Source organism: Diceros bicornis, chromosome 27 (genome assembly GCF_020826845.1).
Source record: "Diceros bicornis minor isolate mBicDic1 chromosome 27, mDicBic1.mat.cur, whole genome shotgun sequence".
In the NCBI taxonomy this organism is placed as follows: domain Eukaryota; kingdom Metazoa; phylum Chordata; class Mammalia; order Perissodactyla; family Rhinocerotidae; genus Diceros; species Diceros bicornis.
The window spans coordinates 44,241,644-44,269,008 of record NC_080766.1 but is presented as its reverse complement, the minus strand read 5'-3'; the positions used below and the strand labels follow the sequence as shown (position 1 = coordinate 44,269,008).

At 56.7% G+C, this 27,365-nt stretch overlaps 1 protein-coding gene across 3 annotated transcripts in view; it reads left to right on the top strand.

Annotated features, from left to right (window-relative positions):
• Positions 1-20,200, top strand: part of ITGB2 (integrin subunit beta 2) — a 42,865-nt gene extending 22,665 nt beyond the window's left edge. For 2 of the 3 annotated variants that reach the window (XM_058523274.1, XM_058523273.1), the window contains exons 2-16: positions 4,276-4,336; positions 4,728-4,816; positions 6,805-6,985; positions 7,460-7,630; positions 8,286-8,527; positions 9,647-9,802; positions 10,710-10,805; positions 13,143-13,232; positions 14,140-14,280; positions 15,707-15,894; positions 16,046-16,290; positions 16,473-16,692; positions 17,317-17,522; positions 19,701-19,867; positions 20,115-20,200. In XM_058523274.1, the coding sequence (XP_058379257.1) occupies positions 4,279-4,336; positions 4,728-4,816; positions 6,805-6,985; positions 7,460-7,630; positions 8,286-8,527; positions 9,647-9,802; positions 10,710-10,805; positions 13,143-13,232; positions 14,140-14,280; positions 15,707-15,894; positions 16,046-16,290; positions 16,473-16,692; positions 17,317-17,522; positions 19,701-19,867; positions 20,115-20,177 (2,313 nt within the window). In that variant the 5' untranslated portion in view covers positions 4,276-4,278 and the 3' untranslated portion in view covers positions 20,178-20,200. The remainder of the gene's footprint in view (positions 1-4,275; positions 4,337-4,727; positions 4,817-6,804; positions 6,986-7,459; positions 7,631-8,285; positions 8,528-9,646; positions 9,803-10,709; positions 10,806-13,142; positions 13,233-14,139; positions 14,281-15,706; positions 15,895-16,045; positions 16,291-16,472; positions 16,693-17,316; positions 17,523-19,700; positions 19,868-20,114) is intronic. The other variant, XM_058523275.1, reaches the window with a different exon arrangement.
• Positions 20,201-27,365: the final 7,165 nt, after the last annotated feature.

Sequence of the window (27,365 nt, the reverse complement as noted above, 5' to 3'; positions counted from 1 at the left end):
CAGAGCATGTTTGCATTGTCTATAAATATAATTTTGATTTCTTCTTTGACTTAAGAGATATTTAGCAGAGTGTTTAAAAAATTCTAATTAGTGTGGGAGAGGTGTCTTGTTTTATTTCATTTGGTCAGAAGCTGTGGCCCTTAAAATTTCTGCTATCAGACTTTGCTGATAGTAAAATTAACAGTTGTCAGCATGTCTCATAGACACTTGAAAAATGTCTTTTTGTGGGGCTGGAGGTTCAGAGGACATGTAGGTCTTGTCCTCAATCCTCTCTGCCCGTCTTGTCCCATGGGTCTGTCTGGAGCCTCCGTGATCTGAGGGTGGTATGTTCCAGCCCCCAATGGAATCGAGCTTCTGTCCAATTCTTTCTGTGTGTGTTTATATCAGGCAGAAATGACCACATCTCGACACTCTGTGTTTCGGTTAAGAAGGCCCATGCCTATTTTAGATCCGTAGTAAACCCTTGCTTTTTCCTACCTGAAACAGCCTCAAATCCTCCAGCTCCAGGAGAAGCATCAGGACCCTGCCTTCTCTTCTTTTTAACCTTTGTCCCGAGAGCTCATCTGCTGTCACTCATCCTCACATTCCGCGTCACTTGATTTGGGCGTTCGAGCCCCTGGGTGGCTTTATTCTCTGACTGGACTGGCCAGGATCGGCTCCCATGCACAGTGTGGTGGTCAGTGAGGACTGGGACCTCGAGAGGCCTCGCCTGAGGGTTTGCACTTTGGCGAAGTCTTCATCTTTGACAGGAAGCCCCATCCGACACCAGCTTAACACCCTGACTCAGACGCTGGCGCACCCTCGGCATCTTGCTCAAAGTGTCTTTCTTTTCTATTGTTTCCTCTTTGTCTTCTGGTTTTTGCCAAATAAGGACGATATTTTTGTGTGTGGGTGTGTATGACTGGGAAGGAATACATTCTGTTTTTCTCCTAATGCTCCTTCTGCGTCTCGGAACCTGCCTGTTAACAGCTTTATTCATCGGGAGGTGTGATCCTGTCGGGGAGGGGAGGGCGCCGGCCCGGGGGTCCTGGGGAAGCTGGAGGGGAACTTGGTGACGCACCACTTCCTGCAGTGGTGGATTGCGCCAGCTGTCCCCTAGTGGGCAGGGCCCTGTGAAGGGCAACTCTAACCCAAAGTCCTCACAGGCAGTGGGGCCTGAGTTTCTCAAGCTGCCTGACTCAGGTTTTGCATTTTGAGTCCTGGTGAGGGCCTGCCCTTAGATCTGGGAGATTGCGGCCTAGGGGCTGGTGGGGGAGGGCACCCATTCTTCGCACGGAAGGGTGGGCCCGTCAGGGAACGGCCTTTGGCCACAGCTCCCTGGGGCTGGGCTGGGGTGGCTCAGCTGCAGCCTGCGCTCCTCTGGCCGGCTTGCCCTGTCCAATCTCCTCGGCTCAGCCTGGGGGCATCCCTCCTGCCCGCCCGCCCAGCTGTCCTGGCTGAGTCGAGGGCCCATGGGTGCAGGTGCTGTGGTGCTCGCTCAACACACAAGCGCCATCCAAGCCTGTCCTCCCCCGGGGCTGGGGCAGCCCCTCCAGTCACACAGAGGAAACTGAGGCAGGCTGTGCCACTGAGGCGGGCCTGCCACCCAGGCTCGGGTGCTGCCCTGTCTGTTCCGGGGGCCAGCTCCAGGATGATGCCCAGAGGGGGGCCTTGGTCTGGGCGTCTCCATGATGCTAGGTTAGCAAGGCCCCAGGCCACCGAGGGCCCGTCTTGGCTGCCCGGCACATCCACTGTGGCCCCTGGCCGCCAAGGCCCTGCTTGCCTCTAGCCAAGAGGTGGCCTGGCTGCCAGGCTCTGGGGGCTGCCACGTGTCCAAGCATCCTGCCCTGCCCGGCTGTGGGTACAGGGCCTGGGGTGGAGCCGTCTGCAGTGGCCATCCCAGCGAACGAGGAGGAGCAACAGAGGACGGGAAGGGCAGAGCTCCCCCACCCCACCCCCCCAGCCCTCCTCTCCACTCCCGCTTCCTGTGGTCAAGGTCAGGGCCTGTGGCCTGTGGGTCTTGCCCTAACCAAGTGTGCTCCCCTCTCTGTGGCTGGGGTGCACCGGGGGTAATTGGGGCCAGGGCCACATCCTGCTGCTGCCCGCGGCCTCAGTTCCCCCATGTGAGGACGCGAGGAGTTTAAGTGCTGGTTTTTGTGAATGTTTTGGGGAGGAGGTCCGTCTGTGGACACAGAAGACAGCACAGAGCTGCCTTTGCAGGTCCCGCCCCAGCGGGATGGGCTCGCCCTGCCAGATCACTGCATGGTTGGGGGTGATGGGGTGGGGGCTCCCCGCCCACTACTTGGAGCAACCTCCACCACAGAAGTGGGGCGGCGCTATCCTGAGGCCGACTGGACCTTGCACCGTGGGGCAGTGACCAGGTCAGCTGAGGGGGTCGGTGGGCACACTTGGGGTACCACGGGCAGTCCAGCTACGGAAACTTGGGGGACCCAGATGGAGAGCCGGGACTGGCCATGACCGGCCTCAGCCTGAGCCCCGGGCCCCCACGATGGTTAGACACAGGGCTTTCACAATGGAGTGGGCCTGGAGTGAACCGAAACTGCCTCCCCCGCTCGCCACTGCTGTGACCCAGGAAGCCCGAGCAGGGTGTGAGTTCTGCTTTTGACCCAAACAGGAAGGATCCAGGGTTCTGTTTTGACAGTTCTGGGTCCCGATTATAACCTTCATGGGGACCATCAGAGAGCAGGGTCACCTCCCAAAAGACAGGATCTTGGAGCTGGGTGGGGCCTCTAAGCGGCAGGACCCCCACGGGAGGCCCTGGCTGGTCCTTCTCCATCCCAGAGCCCTAGTGCAGATGTGGGGGTTACAGCACAGCAAAGGCGAGGGCGGGAGCCCCGCAGGGGACCACACGCACCCCGAAGGCCATGGCAGGGACCACGCTACCTTGAAACAGACGGAGCCTGGGTTGGGGCATCTGCCGGCCGGGTCTGCCCACCCAGGCTTGGGGCCCTGAGGCCACCCTGCTGGCCCACCACCATTAGACAGTGTGTTGGGCGGCAGGGCGCCCCAGTAGCCTCAGAGCCTGCCCTAAGTGAGCCGTGTTGATCTTTGTTCTTGATCAAACACGGCCCCCTATCTGCCTGCTACCCCCTGCTTGCTGGCTTGTTAGCAACCTCTCTGCTTTCTTGGTGTCAGATAAAAAGGTCACAGCCAGCTACAGGTTCTCAGCCTGGGGTCCCACCCACCAGGCAGCCCTGCCACCCCTCTGGGAGCTGACCTGGAGGGGGCGTTGCTGCTTTGGGCCCAACTGGATCAGCAGCCCCCTCTCAAGGGCACTTCCAGGGGAGGGAAGGGGATGGCATCTCGGAGAGGGTGGCATCACTGTTGCTGTTCCCTGCCCAGTGGGTGGGGGGTTAGAAGGCCCTGCCTCTGCCTCTAAGAACTGGAAGCAGAACCAGCATGCCAGGCCTCCGGCTCCGCCTCTATGCTCATGCCTCTGGAGCATCAGGACCAGTTGGTGACGACTGAATCAGCCACTATGGCGAATGCCCTGTCTACACCGTACCCCAGGCACTGGGTTTTAAAGGACAGCTGGTATGGATCAAGAAAAACGAAATAATGGTCACCCAGAGCTGGTGGCCTCGGGCAAGGCAGGCAATGGCTCTGCACAGTCCTACCTCCCCGGGGCAGGCAGCTGGCACAATCCTGGCACCCGTGGGTGCTCAGGGTTTGCTTCTCTTCCTAGTCTTGGTTCTGCCACCCGCCAGGAGGCCTGGGCCAACCGTGTCTCTGCTCTGAGCTCAGCCCTCAATTCACTGAGGACTCTGGGAGCACAAAGGCCACACAGGGCCCTGACCCAGACAGTGTGTGGCGCCACATGTATGGGTGTGTCTGGTGTGTGCACGTATTCTCATGTATGCACGTGTGTGTGTTCATGGTGCGTGTGGTGTGTATGTGTGTGCATGAGTTTGTGGTGTGTGTGGGAGTGTGGTGTGTGTGCGTGTGTGTGGTATTCACATGCGTGCACACGTGTGTCACTGGCAGAAGGCCCACTTCCTGCTCATCATTGGAGGCCGGCTGGGCTCAGCAGGGTTGGCAGCCCACACTGCCCCACTCAGGCCTCCTTTCCTGCTGACAGCACAGCCCCTTGCAGGGCAGTCAGAAGGACTGACCTGTGTTGGCCTCCCCCAGATGCTAAACGCCTCCTGGCAGCGGGGACAGGGCCCTCCCTGCTCTGCAACTCCAGACGGGCACGGAGGAGCTCAGCTCCACGGGCGATCCGCCACAAGAGTCCGGGGTCTGAGGCCCTGTCACCAAGACCCTTTCCCTCCACAGGACATGCTGTGCCAGCGCTCCCTGCTGCTCACCCTGGTGGGTCTGCTCTCCCTCAGGTCCGGTGAGTTCTGTGGAATATTCTGGGTCAGAAAGAACAGGGCCTGCCCTCCCATCCTCCTGGACTGAGGTTCCAGGGGCAGCTCAGGAAAGACTGTGCCCCGGGGAGCCGGTCCCACACGCAGGCCTGTCTCCCCACACTCTGCCCCTCCATTTGGGGCTGACGTGGAGGTCCCCCTGTCCTGGAGGCCCCCAGGAGGAGCAGCCTGGCAGAGACGTGCTCCCTGGCTTCCTCCCATCCTTCTTGGTCACCCTGCTGACTCTCCTCCACCCACCCTGCCTGCGGGCTTGCTCGTCCAGTCACCCCCCATCCACTGTCCCAGCCCCCAAGTGGCTGCCGGCTCTCTGCGTGGGGTCGGCCAGCGCTGCTCACGGGGCCTGTCTCGTCTCCCCAGCCCTCTCCCAGGAGTGCACCACATACAAGGTCAGCACGTGCCGGGACTGCATAGAGTCGGGGCCCGGCTGCACCTGGTGTCAGAAGCTGGTAAGAGCCACCTTGGATGGCGTCAGCGGCCCGAGGGTCCTCACGCCTGGCCTGCCCTTCCCGCCTTCCCACCTCCCGGGCTGGACCCCCTTTCTCTGCCTCTGAAACTGCTGGCATCCAGGAGCCTCACCACTGCGTCGTCTAGCGGGGCAGGAGCCCGGAGTCCACAGGAATCTGAGACAGACACACGGCCCGTGCCAGGGCAGCCTGGGGGAGGCGGACCCGTGCGTGTGGCTGTGCTGGGTCCGGCCAGGCGCTGCGCCCATGGGCCCCTGGAAGCAGGAGGCAGGATCCCTGAGCAGAGAGGCAGGAAGAGACGCTGCGGGAGTGCCAGCTGCAAGCCCCTGTGCCCCGCAGCCCAGGCCCGTAGGGAAGTGAGAGAGAGTCCAGCTCTCAGAGCACAGAGAAGGCTGAGAAGGTCCCTACTGGGGCCCTAACTCCCTGTTGCCTTCAGTTTCTTTGTGTTTTCCTGGAGGCTCCCTGGGAGGAGGGGCCGAGGCCCCAAGAGAGCCAGGGCGCAGGGGACTCCTGGGTCCCTGAGTCACAGCCCTGTCCCAGGACACCCTCCTCCTGGGGAAGGCCCAATCCCCTGGGGCCTCAGATCCCGACCAAGCTCCCCTGTCCTGGAGACCCCAGATCCCGACCACGACCTCCTCCTCTGGGTGACCCCAGATCCTGAGCATGCCCTCCTCCCCTGGGGGATCCCCAGGTCCTGACAACAGCCCCTTACCCGGGGACCACAGAGCCTGACCACGACCTCCTCCGCTGGGGGACCCCAGATCCTGAGCATGCCCTCCTTCCATGGGGGATCCCCAGATCCTGACCAAAACCCCCTACCCGGGGACCACAGAACCTGACCACACACCCCCCCCCCCCCGAGGGCTCCTCAGGTTCTACCCTGCAAGTCTTCTTGGAAACACACCCACACACATCATTATTTTTTCTCATTCATTTTTCTCAGCCCTTCCCTTCCTGAGCTCATCACACTCATCTGAAATACGAGGGCTCATTTGTTTCTCTGTGGATTACAGTTTAGAGGATGTTCCTTCTCCATTCTGTTGATTTAATTTTATCTCTCGAGGACTTACAGCATTGACAGGGTTCCAAAAGCAAACACAATGCAGAGGCAGCTCAGGAAGTGCGCCCCCTCCCCGGCCCCTCGCAGGCCCCGTGGCCCCTGCACCTAGCCAGCCTCCTGCGTGTCTGGGTTACTCTTCCCTAGTCTCCTTCTGTGAAAGGAAGCAGAGACGTGTAGCTGTGCTTTTCAGCCACCCGTATTCTCAGCACGCCCTCCCTGGGGCGCAGCAGGCTCTGGCCCAGGGTCAGGACCACGGAATGTGGCCCTTTCTCTCCCTGTCGCATCAGAATCCAGGAGTCTTCATGGGGGACAAAGTGGTCACGAGGACAGCGTCCTGGACCAGGACCCTGACACTCCTCTCTGGCTGGTTCCCTCTGAACTGCTAGGGGCTTGGCCCAGAGCCCCCACCTGTGTTCCAGGATTCCTGGGGGGGCCCCAGGGTGCCTTGGGGCTGCCATGCAAGCTGAGAGGGGACACACATGTTCCCTTGGGGGAGAGAGCTGCTTCCTCTGACAAAGGTTCTGCTGATGAAGGACTTGAAAATCCAGGACCAGATGCCAGGTGATGCCAAGGCTGGTCCTGGCTCTGGGGCCATCTGAGGGTACTGTTCCCCTCTGTGGGTCAGCCTGGGGCTGGAGACAGTGGTTCTCGAGATATTTCTGCTGCTGGAGGCCATAAGGAGGAAGCTGCCTGCTCCTCGGGCTCTGCTGTGATCTGGGAGCCTCGTGGGGAGGCCGTCCCACCTGGAGGCAGGTGTCTTCCTGGCTGGCTGTCTAGATCCCTGGCCCAACCCCCACAGGGACTTGTGTCTTGAATCCTGGGTGCAAATGAGGAAGGTCAGCCTTGCGCAGCACCCACAGTGTCGGCCCCCCCATTTTCTCTGTGTTCCTCCTGATCCAACTCCCCCCAGAACTTCACTGGGCGAGGGGAGCCTGAGTCCCACCGATGTGACACACGGGAGCAACTGCTAATGAAAGGCTGTGCCCCTGATGACATCATGGACCCCAGGAGTCTCGCCGAGACCCAGGATGACCTAGTGGGGGGCCAGAAGCAGCTGTCCCCACAGAAAGTGACACTCTACCTGAGACCAGGTAGGCTTGGCCTCCATTGGGGGTGAGCGGCCCCTGCATGTCTGTTGTTGTGGGCGGGGCTCTGGGCAGGAGCACAGCCGTGCTCTGGGGTGCCAGGGCTGCCCGATGGGCATGTGTCCATGTGTCCAGGTCAGACAGCAAGGTAGGCCAGGGGAGGCCCAGGACTGCTGGGAACCTCGAGACCAAAGTCTGAGCTCCCCCACAGCCCCCTCCTCTCTGCCCTAGGAGGATGCCCCCGGCATCTGCTGTCCTGCCTGTGTGTCCAGTGTCTCTTTTTCCCTGTGTTCTCTGTGTCCTTCAAAAGGGAGAACAAACCATCTGGAAAACACTATTCTACCCCATCTCAGAAGGCCAGGTGCTCTTGGCAGAGTAAAGGCTCTGAGAAGTCGTGCAGCCAAGAAACCTGAGTAACCATTTAAATCAGCGTTGCCCAAACTGACTTGACCCCTCACTCTCTGCCGTCTTTGCCGGCAGGTCAGGCAGCTGCATTCAATGTGACTTTCCGGCGGGTCGAGGGCCACCCCATCGACCTGTACTACCTCATGGACCTGTCCTACTCCATGCTCGACGACCTCATCAACGTGAAGAAGCTGGGAGGTGACCTGCTCCAGGCCCTCAATGAAATCACCAAGTCTGGCCGCATCGGTGAGGCTGACCTGCTCAGTCCCACCCTGAATCCTGGTTGGCCCTGCTGCCCACACACCTCTACCCACCCAATCCCGAGGGGCAGGGCACTGCTGGCTCTAGACACAGTTTCCCCGGGGGCATCCTCGCCAGGGCCAGCACTGGCCACTGGCTCCCCTGACACTATGGACACCATCCGGCCCCTCCACTTCCTCTCCTTTCCTTTCGTCTCCTTTTGTTTGTTCTTTGATATGTTTAAAAGACAATAACTCCACATATCAAAAAATTAAAGACCACAAAAGTATACAGACTACGCAGTGAGGATACCATCAAAGCAATAATCGCAGCAAACCCACACCGCCCCTTCTGCCGGGCTGAGGGGGTCAGCACTTGACAAGCAGACTCATTCACAAACTGCAAGTTGGACACATGAGTGTGTAAGGGACACACACATGTCTCACTCCCACCTCTGCCTCCTTCTGAGCTGTTGTCTCTATGTGCAGGGACACACGCACACACACTGAGACCCCTGAACTCATGCTCACACACCGTATGCACACATTCACATACATACGTGATCACACGTGTGCACACTTGTGGATGCACATGCGGGTCATCTGCCCTGGTACGGGGGAAGGAAACCGAGGTCTCTCCCTCTCATCCCCCCAACCCTCAGGCTTCGGGTCCTTCGTGGACAAGACGGTGCTCCCCTTCGTCAACACGCACCCCGAGAAGCTGAGAAACCCGTGCCCCAACAAGGAGAAGGAGTGCCAGCCCCCGTTTGCCTTCAGGCACGTGCTGAAGCTCACCGACAACTCCAAACAGTTCCAGACAGAGGTCGGGAAGCAGCTGATCTCTGGAAACCTGGACGCCCCCGAGGGTGGGCTGGACGCCATGATGCAAGTGGCCGCGTGCCCGGTAAGGCCCCCGTCCTGGCTCCCGTCCCTGGGTTTCCCCAAACCTGGGGGCCTCCATCCTGCAGCCGTGGGGCCACATTCACCGGCCGCCAGATCCCCTTCGGGATTTGAGCCGGACCCCCCCTGGGAGCCTGGGCCTGGGTGAGCAGCCCCCCATTCCCAGCCCTGCCAATCACACATAGATTTCACTATTAGCTGTCACCCTGGGCAGATCTTTTGAAGCCTAAATATAAGCAAGTGATCTTGTAAAGCAAGACCACTGAGCAGCCGGAGCCTGGGGGTTCCTGGAGCAGAAGCACCCTCTACCCCCGGCGCCCCTCAGGGAAGAGGGGGCGTCCTCACCTGTCTCCCACACGTTGTGTGATTAAGTGATGGCGTCTGGCCTGCCCCTCGCCCCAGTGGCCATCCCCCAGCCCCCGTGCTGACCCCTCGCCTGCGTAGTCCAGCCGGGACCTGCCCCACCCTCTGCATTGTGATGGGAAGGTGACAGTACCATCTACCCCGCTTTTGAAACCATGCAGTGCTGCCACCTTCACAAAGCAGACTCCAACCTGCCAGCTTCTCCGCGGGGCCCGGGCAGCTTGTCCTTGTATCACAGACACACACTCATTCTCGTGTGACATCACGGTGTGTGACATGGGTGTTGCTAACGTGTCCTGGCGGGCTCCTCTCCCCAGTGCCAGTGTCCCTTAGGCTCTGTCCTCTTCTGTGTTGGTGGTGTTTTTACGTTGTCATAAGCATGTCTGTGAGGGCGTCCTTTCCTCCTGTGGGCATGTGTCCTTAGGCTTTACTCCCAGGTCTGAACTGATCGGGCCACAGAGGATGTATGTTTAAACTGAAACGTGCATTTCCACTCCCCTCAGCGCCCCAACATTCACTGGGGTGTTGGGAAGCTGTCCTACAGACATTACTCGAGAACCCCCAGGGCGCTGGAATCCAGACTGGACACGGGGACCCCGAGTCCAGAAGCTGGTCCCGGCTTGGGTCCTGCTCCCAGAAAACCCATGATGGGGCGGGCACAGCGCCACCTCAAGGCCATCGCGCAGAGCTCCACCTCCTTTCCTCTCTGCAAGGGCCCCACAGGGGAAACCAAGGCAGGATCCCTCCTTCTTCTTCTCAGGAGGAAATTGGCTGGCGCAATGTCACGCGGCTGCTGGTGTTCGCCACAGACGACGGCTTCCACTTTGCAGGCGACGGGAAGCTGGGCGCCATCCTGACCCCCAACGACGGCCGCTGCCACTTGGAGGACAACATGTACAAACGCAGCAACGAATTCGTGAGTGCCCCATCCGTGGTATCCTGGGAAGGAGTGGGGACAGCACAAGGGACTCAGGAGGGAACACCTGGGATGGGGGGCCCCCCTGGCGCTGTCTGTGGCTCTGCCTCAGGGATTCTGGGAGGCCAGGTTGCGTCCAAGTGCAGCAGAGAGAGCACAGGTAGGAGTCCAGGGGTGTGAGGAGGGGCCCCAGACTTGGGGCGAAGACAGGCTTGTTGTGTGAGGGCTCTCCTGGTGGAGGTGCAGTATTAAGGGCACGGGGAGCTCAGACACCACCTCTCCCAGGAGTTTGCCCTCCCCTGCGGGGAAATGATGCTCTGCACCCTGGAATCACAAACTCCGGGTGCCGCACAGGACTTGAGAGGTGGTACCACCCGGGGTTCTCACCCGGGGCGTACAGACTCTGGGGTGTGGGTGGATAATGTGGGATCCACGACCTGAACAGGAAAAAGTGGTACTGGAAGTTCTATGAACCTCTGCCTGCAGCTAAGCATGTCCTTCAAATATGAAAACAGTGCCACCTGTTGTGGTGCTGGGCTGGTGTCTGAGATCTGCCCCCAGTAGGAGAGAGGGATCTGCCCAGCGCCCCACAGGTGGGGACACCTCAGAATACTCTTGACTCTCATGTCCATCTGAACGTCTGGGAGGGGTCACTCGCCACTAGATTTCCTTTTCAGGGCACCGATCAAGAGACAATCACTCCCTCTGATACTTTCTCAACATTGTTTAGTATCACCAGGTTTCCCTCGTAATCCTATTGTTTTATGCATTTGTAAACATCACTCAAAGGGTCCCATGGGTGGCACTGAGCCCTGGGCTTTCACTTCTGTCAGGCAGGAGCAGACGGGCAGCCTGGACGGCTCGTCCCTGGCCTCCGGGGCTGTCTGACCAGGTGTCTCCTCTCCAGGACTACCCGTCGGTGGGCCAACTGGCCCACAAACTGGCTGAAAGCAACATCCAGCCCATCTTCGCTGTGACCAGTAGAATGGTGGCAACCTACAAGGTAAATGGAGTCGGGATCTTAAGCAACATGGGGGACAGGGGCATTTCAGCTGAAACATGACAAAATCCAGCATTGCCACAGGCTGAGTTCTGCTTCCGCAGCCTGGGCGAGTGGACAAGCGGCCTGGTGGGAGCCACCTGGTCGGCCACGGGTTTCGGGCGTGAACACTGCAGGTGAGGAGCCCGAAGCCTCTTTGGGCCACAGGACATTTATGTGGATGAAAGAAGGAGTGTTTGTCCGTGACACTCAGTCACATTAACAGCGTGTGTCGTCTTAGCTGTGACATTTCCGTTTTTGCCACAACACAGCACGTCTTTGGGTCAGCAGATCCCGCGCTTCACTTTAGGGAAACTTTCTTCTTTACGGCCACGTACGTGTGAATGTGAGCACTCTTCACGCACTATGAGAATACACAGGAGCCTTCACCAGCCTCGAGCGACACTCTGGGCATTTCTCGAGGCGGCACACCCGCGTAACCAGGAGCCCGGGCCCCGCAGCGGCTGTCTCCGCACGGAAACCAATGCTTTACCACTGACAGCACTTCCTCCTTCTCTGCCTCAGCAGCCCCGGCTCTGTCCTGACGTTACTGGGTTACTGTTCTTATTAAATTCCTCCAGAGCGTGACACTCTGGAGGGAGCTTGCTTCTGTCCCCACAGCAGTTTCTCTTCCATTCTTCTTCGCTCTTTTCGGTCTCGGTTGTTTGTGTCTTACGTGCTGTGTTTGTGTGTCCTCATGGGCTGCACTTTAGCTGGGCGGCCTCCTCCTTGCTCTGTGGCTGTGGGAGCCTCCTGGCCCCTCACGGCCCTACGTCCCGTCCACCTCTCTGCTGCGGGCTGGGGACCTGCTGCTGCCTCTGCCTGTGGGGCGCCTGCTGGGGGCCACCGGTGAGACCAGCAGTTCCTGCCGTGGTGTTCCGGGACTCCAGAGTGGGGACAGGACCCTGCGGGGGACACAGAGGAGGGGGAGGGGGCAGTGTTCAGGAGACCCGCCGGGGCGGGTGCTGGCAGCTTGCCCAGCCACAGTGACAGTGGCTCCACTCAGCAGGGGCCAGGTGCAGCAGGGCCACGGACCACCAGCCCGCATTAGCTTCGTGAGCACTATCAGGTCAGGACCTCACAGCCACCGTGTCCTTGGCTGCATTATGGGGACATGATGGTGCCCTCCTCATGGGGTCGTAGCAGGTCCCAGTAAGTTGCTATTAGCAGCAGGAGTTGTGTTCCAGAAGACAGCTTGGTAATGGGGGAGAAGCTGGACAGTAGACTTGAACCCCAAACCCTGTCCCCGCTAGCATGGACAATGCCCTGGGCAGGTCGTAGGCCTTTCTGAGCCTTAGTTCCCTGACTCCCTGTCACAGGGCTCCTGGGGGAGGGGTGTCAAGGAGACCCATAGCCTGTAGGGACAGCAGACGCTGGACCCGCCTCGGTGCGTGTTTCTGCACCGAGTGGAGAGCAGGTGGCCAGGACAGGCCGTGGAAGACCCCAGCCTCCCCCAGCACAGGGCCTGTCCCGAGGCTGGGACCTAGGGAAGTGGGCAGTGGAGGCTGCAGGGGGCTGGTGGCCAGGCTGTGATGGTCCCTCTGAGCCCTGTGGAAGTGACTGGACTCCATTCTGGGGAGTCACGGAAGGGCTCTGGGGCAGGGAAGCGACCCGACCATCAGTTCTGTAAGACAAAGTGATGGCGCGATCTTCCGTGAAAGACGACGTGACCCTTGAACTCAGCTAAGGCTTGTGTGAGGGGAGGGAGGACACAAAGGTTCCTGGAGGCTGCCCCAGGCCTGTCTGCATTACGGTCGCCCGGGCCTGCCCACCCCGGGGCATCAGTGGACCGCTGACCCAGCCTGCCAGAGCCGACTGTCACATTGCTGCTTAGCACAGTCATTATTAAAATTCAATTATATCAACTCCTTAAAGTGCTCAGAGCTCATCCCTTCCTGAGGGTTCTGGCACATTTTTCAGTTACCTATGCCCCACGATGGTTTGTGCCTGTCACATCTGCATGGTGGGGACAGTATCGAATGGTGGCAAGGCACTTCTTCCCAGCTCTGCCTTCAGTGACGTCACTGCTGGAAATCCACCAAGGTGGAGTATTTACACCAAAGAAATGGGCAAACCCTACAACACAGGGCTTTTTTCTTCCCGAGAGCCGGTTGTTAACCATTACCAGCACACAGCTGACCTTGTGCTGACTTAACTAAACACAGTCAGAAATGGCGTGGGGGATTGTGTGAGCCATTGTGCAAGGGAGAGGGAAACCCCCTGGGGTGTTACAAATCCGAGGGCACACTGATGTTTCTGTGGCCCCAGGTCTAGTGGTGACCACCTGGTCTTGCCCAACAGAAGCTCACCGAGATCATCCCCAAGTCGGCGGTCGGGGAGCTGTCAGAGGATTCCAGCAACGTGGTCCAGCTCATTAAGAAGGCCTACAATGTGAGTCCCCCAGGGGGCTTGGCTGAGGGCCCTGGGGGGTCAGCAAAGACACCCTCCCCGCTGCAGGTCAACAGAAGGGTGGTCTGGAGAACAGAGCCCCCTGCCTGTTATGCCACCCTCAGGCCTTCTGGACATACTGACCCTGCACTTCCCACAGGGCAGCTGCGTCCTCTCTGGTTGATGGCATGGTATGTGTCACCCCAGACCCTCACCAGTGCCTTCCCGGAACCACCAGCGCCAGGCCCCCTTCCAGGCCCAAGGTCCTAGTGGCTTCACCAGGCACAGCCCAGGGCACTGGATAAACGCTGATGCCACTGATTAAGTTAGAGCCCATTGAGGGGCTCCCTTTCCTTTTGCACCCACTTAGAGCCCTCGGCGCCCAAGCAGGCCCTCCTGATCTCCAGCCACTGCCTGTGGGGTTTCTGCCTCTGCACCGATGGTGCCACCATCATTGGCTCGTTTACCTCTCTGTCTCTCTCTCTGTCTCTGTGTTTGTTCATCTCTCTCTGTCTCTCCCTCTCTGTGTCTCTACATCTGTCTGTCTCTCTCTTTGTCTGTCTGTATCTCTCACTCTCATTCACTCACACAGTTCTTCCAGCTCCTACCCTGTGCCAGGCACTGGGGAGTCAGTGGTGAGAGGGAAGGTCAAGCCCCCATTCTCATGGGGCTGTGATCTGTCTCCATGTCAGTCTCCTCACTGGTCTGTATTGCGGGGGGGATCATGCTGTTGGTAACCCCACCACCACCGCTTGCACAGAGCACAGGACCTGGGCCCTACCCAGCTCTCAGTGGGCCTGTGGGTGGAGGGAGGGAGATGACAGAGAGGTGTGCAAGCCATCAGCCAGGAAGAGCCAGAGAACAGTGGGAGGGTCCTCCCTAATCGGTGGTGGCTGCTCTTTGCCCACAGGAACTCTCCTCCAGGGTCTTTCTGGATCATAGCACCCTCCCTGACACCCTGACAGTCACCTACGACTCCTTCTGCAGTAACGGGGTATCGAATGTGAACCAGCCCAGAGGGGATTGCAACGGCGTCCAGATCAACGTCCCAGTAAGGTTCCATCCTGACCTTCTGGAAAGTTCTGTCCCCATGACAGCCAGAAGGAAGTGCAGGCAGACTGGCTTACACGGGGACAAGTGAGGGGCAGGAGCAAATGTCCACAGCCGGCTCCGTTCCCTTCCTTTCAAATCCTCTGGGAGGCGGCCAAGGTTCCCTGTGTGAGCTGTTGTCTTACTGCTGAGGACAGGAGCAGGCAGCCGGCACTCCTTGGCATAGGGCGTCCTAGTTATCAACACAAGACTCCTTGGGGTACACAAACTCATGACCATGGCAGCGCCCCCTGGCGGCAGACCCTGGACACAGCGCGTCCCTGCAAAGAAGGGCATTTCTTCTGCACACTACACATCTAGTTTGGGTTATTTTCCTTGATTTTTGTGTTTTCTTATGTTTTTTGACAAAGACATCAAAGCATGGGTGCCAAAAGGTGATTATAAATAGGCACTGAGTTATTTCCCTAATAGTTTAAATTTATTATGACCACAACAATTAAAGTTTTCCTTTCGCTGGCTGTGACCTAATATTCAGCAAAATATGTGCTTTTATCCATTTTTAAATACGACACTGGAATTCCCTCAAATACGTTACTTACTAAATGTCGCCTGTGAATTTGTAGCAGACTGTCTCCCCCTCACACCGGGTGATCCACATGGGACTCCATTCCACCTTATGTGGCTGGTTGCATCTTACACACTTTCCTGATATCTCTGCTCTATCCTAATGCACCTGTGCGGATCACTTACACTGACACGGGGTGTGGTTTGCTCTTGAGACCAGCGCTCCCCGGAGCTCAGAGCTGGCGGCTGCTTCAGGTGTGAGGTGTGGGGGGCGGGGACCCTGCTCTGTCCCACTTGATTCCTCCTGGGAAGGATCTTGATCCTTGATTCAGGGTCAGAACACAACTCCATATCCAGATCCTAGGACTTCCCGTGGGATTCTGGTACCTTGACATGCTGGTTAAGGACGAAGTACATGTCCTTCACAAAGTCACTTTCAAATCCCTTTCAACGCACGTATGACAAAAAGTACTGTAAAGACCCCAGCCTGAGTCCAGGCCCGAAGATGGTGGTGCGGGGAGCACCGTGGGCTCTGCAGAGCTCTGCAGGGCCTGCTGCTGCCGTGTTCCTTCATCGCAGCCTCTGAGTTTCCACCTCTCCCTCATTCTCTCTTCTCTCACCTTAAACCCCAAGTCCTGGAGAAACCTGGAATGTTCCGTGTTCTCCCCTCACCCCACCTCAATCTGCTCCCACCCAGGTCACCTGCAGAGGCTGGTGTCCCCCCAACCCGGGAGCTGAGGAGGCACACTCTCACCCCGCTAGCCCCGGGGCATCTGTGTCCAGGCTGCTGGGCAAGGAGATGGGAGGAGGGTCGTGACCCTGGTGTCCCGGCCTCACCTGAGCCCTGCCCTTCCCCGCCACAGATCACCTTCCAGGTGAAGGTCACGGCCGCCGAGTGCGTCCAGGAGCAGTCGTTTGTCATCCGGGCGCTGGGCTTCTCAGACACAGTGACCGTGCAGGTCCTACCCCAGTGCGAGTGCCACTGCCGGGACGAGAGCCGGGACCGCAGCCTGTGCCGGGGCCAGGGCTCCATGGAGTGTGGCATCTGCAGGTGAGATGGGCACGGGGCCACACCCCACCCCACGGGGCAGCGAGACTGCAGGAGCGGTGTTTTCAGCAGAGGGCCTGTGGTCCTGGAGGAAGGGGCGGCTCGCCTGCATCATCCTCGGGAGGGGCCCTGACCTTGCACCCTCTCGCCCCAGGTGCGATGCCGGCTACATTGGGAAGAACTGTGAGTGCCAGACGCAGGGCCGGAGCAGCCAGGAGCTGGAAGGAAGCTGCCGGAAGGACAACAACTCCCTCGTCTGCTCAGGGCTGGGGGACTGCGTGTGCGGGCAGTGTATTTGCCACAAGAGCGACGTGCCCAACAAGGAGATCTTCGGGCAGTTCTGCGAGTGCGACAATGTCAACTGCGAGCGCTTCGACGGCCAAGTCTGCGGGGGCGAGAGTGAGTGTGCGGGGACAGATGGGATGTTGGGGACAGACAGGCAGGCACACAGACTGAGGGGGCCTCGCTCAGCTGCAGGGGGCAGCAGAAGTAGATCCTGGCTGCAGTCCTGGTGGGCACAGGGCCAGGTCGGTGGTCTGGGGGGACAAGGGTGAGTCTGTGGTGGCCCCACTGTCTTCCAGGGCGGGGAAGCTGCAAATGTGGCCAGTGCCAGTGCCGGGAGGGCTTTGAGGGCTCGGCATGCCAGTGCCCAAAGTCCACTGAAGGCTGCCTGAACCGGCGGGGGGTCGAGTGCAGCGGCCGCGGCCGGTGCCGCTGCAACGTGTGCGAGTGCGACGCCAACTACCAGCCGCCCCTGTGCGAGGACTGCCTGGGCTGCCCGTCACCCTGCGGCAGCTTTGCGTGAGTGCTCAGCTCGGTACAGCGTGGCTGTCACCCCAGGAATGCTCGGGCCTGGACAGGCGGACCTCCTCCCTTTGCACCCCTGTGGCCTCCTTCAGGGCCAGGTGTCCTGGGCCAGCCTGGGGCCCCACCCATCGGGCTTCCAGGTCCCAGGGAATCCACCCTTCCTCACTCCCCCAGGCACCTCTGCCCCGTCCCCACAGCCCCGCCCCGACCACTCCTGTCCCGACCAGGGGAGCCCCACACGGTGCCCAGATCTGGGCCCTGCCACCCCTTCTCACTCCCGCCACCCTTCTCACACCCCCACACCCTCTCATATATCCTCGGATACACTCTCACACCCCTCACACACACCTTCTCACCCCGTCACATGCTCACACCATCACACCCCCTCTCATACTCTGTCACATCCTCTCACATCCCCTCACACAGCCTCACATCCTCACAATCTCTCACACCCCCTGACACAATCTTAAATCCTCAGACACCTTCACCCCCGCACACCCCCTCACTTCCTCTCACACACACCTTTTCACCCCTCACATACCCCTCACAGCCATGTCCCCCCCCGCACCTGTGTGCACGCCCTCTTGCACACACACTCATGCAGTGCCTCAACCACAGCTCCTGTGCTGAGTGCCTGAAATTCGACAAGGGCCCCTTGGAGAAGAACTGCAGTTTGGGGTGTAAGAACCTGAGGCTACTGGACAAACCCCCTGGGTCGGGTAAGACATGCAAGGAGCAGGACTCGGAGGGCTGCTGGATGACCTACACACTTCTGCAGCAGGACGGGAGGGAGAGCTACAGCATCCACGTGGACGAGAGGCGAGGTGAGGCCCTGCTGGGCAGGACATGGAGGCCAGAGTTCCAGTCATGGGGCCTCTGGAGACGAAGGTCTCTCTCCATGGGGGGAAGATGGGTCTGGCAGCGTCAGGAGAGTGTCCAGGACCATGGCCCTCTGCCCTGGCCCTCTCCCTCACATCTCTGACCTTACCTCAATGTGCTGAGGTGCAGCGATGGCTTGTCCCCTAGCAGCAGCGCTGCTCCAAACAGAGGACGGGACCCCACTGAGCACCACACGGCCCAGGCTGGTCAATTCCCACTGATGGTTGACCAAGGCTTGAAGCCTGTCAACTTAAAAAGCAAATCCACCTGATATTTTACCAACAAAATGAGTTCATTCAGGAATAGCCCAGAGAATTGCAATTCGGGATGTGCGGGCTGTGGTGAACCACAGGCAAATGCAGAGAACAGAGGAGAGGAGCTGCTTTTATAGAGAAAAAGGAGAGAAGGGTGCTGTTCTAAAGGCAAGTCCATGGGGGAAAGTTACAGTTCAGGGCTACAAAGGCTTCTCATTGGCTGAGCTGTGACGTTTTCTGATTGGCTGAGCTGTTGCCGGGCGGGGAGAAGTCTTCCTTCAGTAGTAAAGTTGTTTCATTTCCTGTGGGACATGCAAGGGTCTGTCTCTTCCTGTTTGGTGTAATTGACGATATATGATATGGAGTGAGAGCTCCCCCTGCAGGCCTCCATGACTCCAACTCAGTTGAGGCTGCTCCTATTTATTTCATAAGCGGCAGGTCCAGAAGCTGGTCCAGGGGTGGCTGCATCAGGATCACCCATCGGCTTTTGAAAATCCTTGTGCTCACAACTCAGCCCTGGAGAGGGGATCCAAGGGCCCCGGGAGCCCAGGCACTGGGGTTTCCCAAATGCTGTTCACCTGTCTGTCCCCTGGGTTCCAGATCCATATGGGGCACAGTTGGTCAAGGACGCGAAGATGCCAACCCTGTCTTCACGGGATCACGTTCCAAGGGGTGGGGGGACACGCTTCCCTAACAAGTCAGAACACTGGTGCCCAAGATAGCAGGAGGCTGTGCCTGGGGTCACAAGATGCAAAGATGACTGCAGGTGGGGGTGATCCCTGAGGTCAGAGGTCAGAAGGCCTCTTGGAGGAGGACACGTTGCCGTTGAAACCAGAGCATAAGAGTGTCCAGACAGAGGGGATAGAGGATGTGCAGTCAGGGGCACCCAGTGCTTGTCATTATAGAGTCCAGTGAGTCCTGTGGGCATTCAGGTCTGTTTCTAAACATACCAGGAACTGTTAGCAGGTTTTCAGAAGGGCAAGCCACACGTCTGAACTGTTTTCAAAAGCCAGATGCAGAGCCGAGAGGGATCAGGTGGATGTAGACCTGTAAGGGGCTGCTTCGAGATCCAGGCACTTAAGAGTGGAGATGGATGGACGCGGGCTGGGTTGGGGTCACAGGGGTGGTGTGGACAGAGCCTGCCCTAGGATGGAACACAGGGAGGGGATCAGGAAGACCGGGGACAGCTGGAGGATCCACAGGCCCCCAACAGGTGGACAGGGGCTGGGTCAGTTTTGAGGAGCTTCACTGGGTGACAATGACAAAGCACGTGTGGCTGGCAGGGACTTAGGGTAAACAGACCCACGATGAGAGGGGAGTAAGGGCTTTACACGGGCAGTGCCTGGGAGCATGTGGAGCGCACGAACTCTCTACACAGCCACCCTTTCCGGCTCAGAGAGGCTGAGGGGTCAGGAGCACAGGGCTGGGGGGCCCAGCCACTGGAGTGACCACACCAGGCATGAGCCAGCAGTCCACTGGGGCCCTTGCAGGACTGAGACCTGCTCCCAGCTCCCCTTCCCAGTGATGGGAACCCCAGGAGGGCAGGTGGGGCCCAGGCCCTCCATGTGGCCTGGAGCTCACAGCCTGTTCACAGCCCATGTCTCATCCAGGCTCTGCCCTGGTTACCTGACAGCCTGGGCCCCACATTCTCTATAAACAAGGGGCCTTTACATTTCACTTGGAACCATGGGGCCTGGCCGAGTCCCCAGCTCTGCCCCCACTCTGGCCAGTTCACTCTCCTACTGTCACCGTGAGTCCAGCAGTGGGACCCTAAGCACTGGGCGGTGACCTGGGACGGGGCACACATGGGGCTGAGTGAGCTGGGGAGGGCCTGACGCTTGGTGTGCGTGTGCTTCCTCCTTACCTTAGAGTGTGTGGAGGGCCCCAACATCGCTGCCATCGTCGGGGGCACTGTGGCAGGAGTTGTGCTCATTGGTGTCCTCCTGCTGGTCATCTGGAAAGCCCTGACCCATCTGAGCGACCTCAGGGAATACAAGCGCTTTGAGAAGGAGAAGCTCAAGTCCCAGTGGAACAACGTGAGTGGCCTTTCCTGGGGGTGGGGCAGCTGGTCCCTGTGGAGGGGCGCACCCTCCCCGCCCTGGGTGACCGTGGACATCCACCTGAGGCTGCATACCTGCCCCACCCCTACTCCCCTGGGGCTCATCCTCAGGGTGTCCACCGCTGTGGGCAAGCTCTGCCAGCAGGGCCAGAAGCCGAGGGAAGGTCACCCCTCTCCCAGCTCTCCTCCCCTGCACTGATGGTCCTGTTTGCTTTTCTCACCAGGATAACCCCCTTTTCAAGAGCGCCACCACGACAGTCATGAACCCTAAGTTTGCTGAGAGTTAGGGACGCTTGGTGAAGACAAGCAGAACTGCCCATCTAAACTGCCCAGATGGACCACCCCAAACCACGTCCCCTCCATCAGGCCGAATGTGACCTGCCCTGTGACATGGTTGACGCTTGACAATTTCATCTATTAACCAAAAATCCACTATGTTTTTCTCCGCCCTCAAAATGACAGATATGGCCAGGTGACTAAATGGACTCATCAGAAGGGACAGCCTCTCCTTTCTGATATGTACGACTTTTCATAGAGACTTGAAAAAGGAATTGCTTGAGTCTTGTAAGGTCAGATACGTATTTTCCTGTGTAAAAATTAGGATGGTGTCTGATTAAAGGTGATGCAATTTTATTTCTATTTGAACTTAGGGTATAAAATTACATTACATTGTTTATACTGTTCCCCAATCAAGTGTATAGAAATAAATTAATGAAACTTCTGCACACGCTATCCATGGAAGCTGGGCTCTGCCTACCTCCTTGCTCTGTACACACTTGGAGGGTCCACATCGACTCGAATGGTAGTGCGGGGCTCTCTCTTCTCCTTCCTCACCTGTTGGCTGTGCACACATAGCCCTCTCCAGCCCAGTCCCTGCCCCCCACCAGGCAGCTTTCAGAAGACGTGGGGCAGCCCCGTGAAGGGGAGCCTGCTGCAGAGGCAAGCTGGGAAATGGGCGTCTCTCACCTCCTCTCCAGCTGTCTGCACAGCTCTTGGGGGAATGGGATGGTGAACCCAAGCCAAGAAGAGAGTTTTAAATTAAGTGCATTCTTCAGGGGCTGTCTCATGGGATGACCAGAAAGTCACAGCTGATCCAGGGCCACACAGCTGAGGGAACCAGCCCGGGTCTCATGTAATGACAGTATGTGGTGGTATCCAAGCACGATAACCGAGACGTGCCAGTGCTCGCCCATGGGCACTGTCTCAGTGGGCGTGGTGTGGGCCAGGGTCTTCGGGTGGCTGGTGAGAGCCCCACAGAGCAGGGAGGTTCTGGGGTCCCCAGGGAAAAGGCTGGATTCTAATACTTTAACATCCTCCACACTGACACCCGTGCTTGCTCTTTCCCTCGTCTCCATATCACACAGACTGAGACAGGAGGGCAGATGTGGATGTAGGGTGCCTGTTTGTGAGTCTATGTTCACATACAGAAACACTTCCAGATGATGTTTGCCCTTATTTTTTTTCCTAAATCTACATAATTCCTTATTAAAATCCAAGCATAACTCTGGATTAGAAAGCATCCATCATTCAGAGAGCACTCACGGAGTGCAGTACTGCTCCGTGCCATTCACTGCAAAGCAAACCTCGACAGAAACAGACCCACCCCTGCCCTCCTGGAGGCACACAGAGTAACCACACAGCCAGTATAAAATCGTAACCGACACGTGCTGGGACGGAAAAGCACATGGCACAGAACTTAGAGCAAGATTTAAAGGAATAAAACCGAGTACCTCACCCAGGAATCTTCCAATGCTCATAATTCTCATGCTGGATGATCCTTCTGCCTTCCTCTTTGCGTAGAGAGGAAGCTTTCTTTCCCACTCAGGGCCAACCTCAGTGTGTTGGTCTGCTGCCTGGCCCAGCTCGGAGCTGCTCTGACATCATCACCCTTTCCTGCTTCGCTATGTATCTTGGGGGCCCCAGTGCATTTCCTCATCCCACCTAAGGCCATGAGTCGTCCTCCTCCCAGGCCTCATGCCTGCCCCTCACCAAGCTGGGAGTGTGGAAAAGGCCCACGTGCACGTCCCACCAGGTCCCATCACTCTACAATCTCCTAGCATCACTCATTCCTCACTCCTGGGACTCTCCCTATCCATAAACAAGCGAATTTGACACAGAATAGCCAAAGGTGAACTTTTTACCCTATTAATGTGCCACAGCCTTCCACACCTAGGAAAAGAGTCAGGCTTTATTTTATCTATCCACAGTGTGGATACACAAATGAACAATATGGAACCACTTGCAGACAACGTTGGGCCACAGGCCATCCTAGTCTCCCACCCCGTAAATGGTGGTGACTCTTCATGTTCGTGGTCTCGACCCTTCTCTTGATAACCCCCTTGCAGGTGAGCCCATCCTCACATGGTCAGCCCACTGAAGGTCCCCACTCTCCACTCCAGTCCCAAACCTTGTAGACCCCTCCATGCAGTGTCACACGGGCACTTCGGAGGGAAGCCCAGCACCTTTCCCCTGAACTGCTCTCCTTCCTCTGGGTCCCATTGGTGGGCACCCACCGCCAGTTCCTTTCCTATGCATCCATGTCTACACAATCAGTGGTAATCATAGTTTCTTTTCCACAACCGTGGGTGGAATTCTCTCATGACGCCCTGCACCCCCTCTGTCCTCAAACCTCTAGCTCGGGTGCCTCCCTCGCTCTGGTTGACCATGCAGGCCTGTTGACCAAAAATCCACCCTCCAGCTCTGGTAGTGTCTCCTTCATTGTCCTGATCTAAAGACAGGTTTGGAGACTCAATTAGGGTCAAAATCTTACGTCATTTATCTAAGCAACCCAACATTTGTTTCTGGAATATTTCAGTGAACTATCATTTAGTGAGTTTTGTTTTATCCCTTTTTAATGAAACCTCCATCGTGCACCATCCGTGTGTTTCAGCAGTTTCTCCTCGCTGGGCAGTCACAGTGTCCACATGACCTGTCTGGGAACGGGGACGCAGCTAACCCCACGGGTCAGGTGGGCCCTAACCCTGCCTCTGCCTCTTGCTGGGGGTGGCTAGGTCAGGGAGCAGGTGCTGCTCTCAGAGGTTTGGGTGGTAAACGATACTGAGCTGGGCCACAGCCAGCACACAACCCCAGATCCAGAACTCAGCGCTGAGGTCCCAACACAAGCAGGTCGCTGGCCAGGGCAGCAGGTGGCAACCATGGCATGGGGAGAGATGGGAGGGTGTCAGAATGACCTGGGAGCACAGTCTACAGCCAGGCCCCAGAGACCAACTATCCTGGTTTGTCTGGGATGTCCTGGTGTTAACCCTGAAAGCCTCTTATCCCAGGAAACCATGCAATCTGGGCAAATCCAGATGGCTGGCCACTCCGACGTGTGTGTTTTCCCCACACCACCAAGCAGGTAACTTGATTCTCTAAGGACACTGACCAGTGGTCCCACAAATTTAACTCAGTTCTGAGACTGTCTACCTGGAGATGGCATGAGATCCCACAGGTTGAGGGCTCAGTCCTGCAAGACTGCCCCGATCCCCTTCAGATGCCATTCACAAGTCCAGGTTGTCACCTGTGTTTCTGAGGATTGGCTATAGATCAGAGATTGGATTAATTTGCTAGAGTGCCTCACAGAACTCAGAAAACCCATTTATTCATTAGATTTCTGGTTTATTACAAAGGATGTGAATGAGCAGCCAGATGAAGAGACACACAGGGCAAGGTGTAGGAAGGGGCTCGGAGCTTCCATGGTCTCTGAGCACACCACCCTCCCAGCACCTCCATGTGTTCACCAACCCAGAAGCTGAGTCCCATCCTTCTGGGTTTTCATGGAGGTTCCATGATGTAGGCATGACTGATTGAATCATTTACCACTGGTGACTGATTCAAACTTCAGTTGCTCTCCTCTCCTGGAGGTCCGGAGGTGGGACTGAAAGTGCCAACCCTCCAATCACATGGTTGGTTTCCTTGGCAACCAGCCCCCAGCCTTCCGTGTTTTCCCAGAGTCTCCTCATTCACATAAACTCAGAAGTGGTTGAAAGGGGTTGTTATGAATAACAAGACACCTTTAACACTCTTACTACTCAGGAAATGCCAAGGGTTTTCTGCGCCAGAAATGGATGAAGACAAAGTATATCTTCTTCTTTCTTATATCACAGTATCACCCACACCCCTATCGACCCCCTACCCACCCACAGAACTGTGAAGGGGGCACACGGGAGGACATCTGGCTTTGGGTCTCCTTTTATTTCAAATTCTAACTGCGTCAGGGCCTGTTACTGGGTGTCACCTGGGACCCTTTACCTGAGCAGGTGAGGGAAGCAGAATGGCCTGATGCCCCACTGCTGCCCACGCAGCAGCACTTCCCAGCTCAGGGGACTCAGCCCAGCCTGTGCCTGGGCAGCTTTAAACAGCATGGCACCCCAGGGAGTTCTGACTTCATTGCGGGGGGCGGGCAGGGGGCGGGTGGCTGGAATCGCTGCTTCTAAATGTTCCTCAGGTGGTGTCTGTGGCCAGCCGGGGTTGAAACCTGCTGACCCTCTGTCTTTTCTGCCTCTGTCCTTCCTTCCTTCCGCCCTGGAGCCCTGCTGACCCAGCCTGTCTAAGAGCTGCCACACACCTTTCCAGATCCCTCCAAGGCAAGTCCAAAGTCCAAGGCCCTCAAGTGTTCCCTTTTCCTCAGCTGAGCTGAAAATGAGATCTCCCAGTGTTAATGATCTCGGAGGTTTAATGTGTTACCTGCCCAGGTAGCCGCTTCACTCTTTACAAGGCCTTTCTGGAAGTAATTCTTTAACTTACTAAGGAATGTACTCGTAATGATGAACAAAATCAAATGGCACACTGACCAGGAATAAAAACAACTCTGGTGAAAATGCCTATCATGTGACTCCAATTTGCACAGTTCCAGGGTGGAGGCCCTGGCATTCCAAAACCACCAGAGCTTGACCTCAGCCCACCGGGCTGGTCTGTGCCCTTGGGCAGCCCTTTCCATTTCAGTGCGCTCAATGAATATTTCCCTTAAATTGCCACCATTGTAATGTGTCAGTTTAATTCCTTACCCATCTTTCTTTTTGGGAAAATCATACCCTCTTTCAATTCCAGACTGCAAACAGAGTAATCATCCTGTTTCTCTGAGAAGTCATTGTAGTTCGTACTTTCTCATAATGTGTCGTTTAGGTCTTTCCTATGAGCCTGAAGCTCTTTGACAATCAAACGTGTTAAGTTAAACAATGCCGTCCCCTCTGCCTCTGTTTTAAAACAGGAACTTGGGCTCTAGTTACAGAGTATTTTTTGAACTTCTGTGCTACCATATTGTCCCAAAACTCAGAGTATCTTAAAATGTCATTGCTGATGACGCTGTTTCAAATGTAGCAGTGTTCACTGTGTCCTGGTTAATGCTTACAAATGCCCACTGTCCTTCAGCTATCATTAAATTAGCATTGTGTGATTGTGCTATTAGGACAAAGAAATGTTGGTTTCCGAGGCCATAGTTCTAAACCCAGGCTGGTGTTTACTCCATTTCTAATAGCAAATGAGTTTTTAGACATCTCTTTATGCAGCAGAAGATCCAAAAAGCGATATGAAGTAATTGAACTGGAAGAGGAAGGTCAGACGTAGTTTACTGCAGTCAAGGGCCCTTTGCGCCTCACATGGACAGAGAGGAACTTTGTCACTTGATGAGGAGCCAGGGTAAATTTGAAGATATGCTCATTAAAACATTTGACGTTGGCACTGACTCGACATCCCGGACCCATGATCTTTCTGTGCAAGGGGCCAGGCTTCATTCTGTGCACCACAGACCAGTGCCATGGGTACCTGGGCCAGCTCGGGTCTGCCCTAAAGGGAAGACCGGGCAAGGTAACTCTGTGCTGTGACCTGCAACCCGCTGGTACCCTCTGGCCTGATTCTGTGACCTCATGATGGTCAGCAGTGCTGTGAGCCGAGCCACGCGCGCTGAAGCTCACCGAGGCTGAGTAGGTTGGCGGAGGTCGCAGAGGTGGGAACTGGTGGGGTTGGGATGCCGGCCTCACAGCTCTGATGCGCTCTTCTCCGGACCCCGTGACATTCATTGGACATGCACCCTCTGGGTCCAGTTTACCATAACTGGGTGACAGGGTGGGATGAGGTGTGCTGACTGGTCCTTGTACATCAAAGGAGGCACAAATACACAGCAACCAACTGTGCCCTCCTGGCCAAGAACAGTCTTTCCACACTGGCCCTGGGGGTTGAGGGCAAGTTAATTCTAACCACTTTGGGGCCTTCTCAGGGAGAGGAAGTACAGAAGATTTTATAGGCCACATCCCTGAATTCCAGCATGCTGGAAGAGAGAGAGGGGTGTTCCGATGAGTCTGGACCTTGCCTGCCTCCCCAGGGCTCACCTAGATTCTCAGATTAGACTGCAGCCCACCGCTCGGAATTCACCACAGTGCTTCCCTAGAGGGTTGAGGTACAGGTGGGACAGCAGTGAGACACGACTCAGTAAATGACGTTGGGGCCCTGAAGAAGATCAAAAATGGCAGACACCTCCCCTGTGGCAGACACCTCAACAGCGATGCAGCAGACATCACTAGCTGATCCCAGGACTGCTCCTACCCAGCCAGGGGAGGGCTCTCACCAGGATGGTCCAGACAGCCATACTGACCAGACCAAGCTTAGGAGACGCATCTCTTGCTTTCCTGAACAATTCCCAAATCCACTCAACAATTACCAAATCCTCACTCTACTTTGATTATGGAAAGTCTTAAAAAGAAATCAACTGGACTCTTGCATTATATATTTGCATCACTTCTTGTACAGCTTTAAAAAGAAGCCAGTATTTTAACTACTGAATTTAAAGATACTAAACAACAAGGTCCAATACCATAGAGAGGGCACTAAGTGATGGAGTGACAAGTGACCATAGCGTGAGCAGTTCTCCACAGAGCTGTCAACTTAAAAGGCAAAACCACCTGTTATTTTATCTCCAAAGGAGTGTATTCAGAAATAGCCAAAAGAATTGCAACTCAGAATGCGCAAGCTGTGGCAACCCATAGACAAATCCAGAGGACAAAGGAGGGGGCTGCTTTTATACAGAAATAGGGGGAGAGGGAGGGGCTGAAAGTCCATTGGGGGAGAGAAACAGATCAGGGCAGCAATGGCTTCTCATTGGATGAACTACAGTGTTTCTCATTGGCTGAGCTGTGGCTTTCTCATTGGCCTGGCGCTCCCAGGTGGGGAGAGAAGTCTTCCTTCAGTAGTAAAGTAGTTGTACTTCCTGTGGGAGATGCAAGTCTAGTCTCTTCCTGTTTGGTGTAATTGAGGATGTGATGGGGGTGAGAGCTCCCCCTGCAGGCCTTCCCAACCCGGTTTAGTTAAGGTTTGTCTTATTTCCACAAGGTCAAAGATGGGTCCTGGCAGGGAGGAGCACGCAATCCCAGTGTTTGGGGTCCTGGGGTCCATGGGCATGTGAGAGCGAGAAACGCAGCTTCTCTCAGGACTCTAAAGGAAAGTTTCAATAATAAAAGTCTACACCAAGTTTGAGGTTGTTT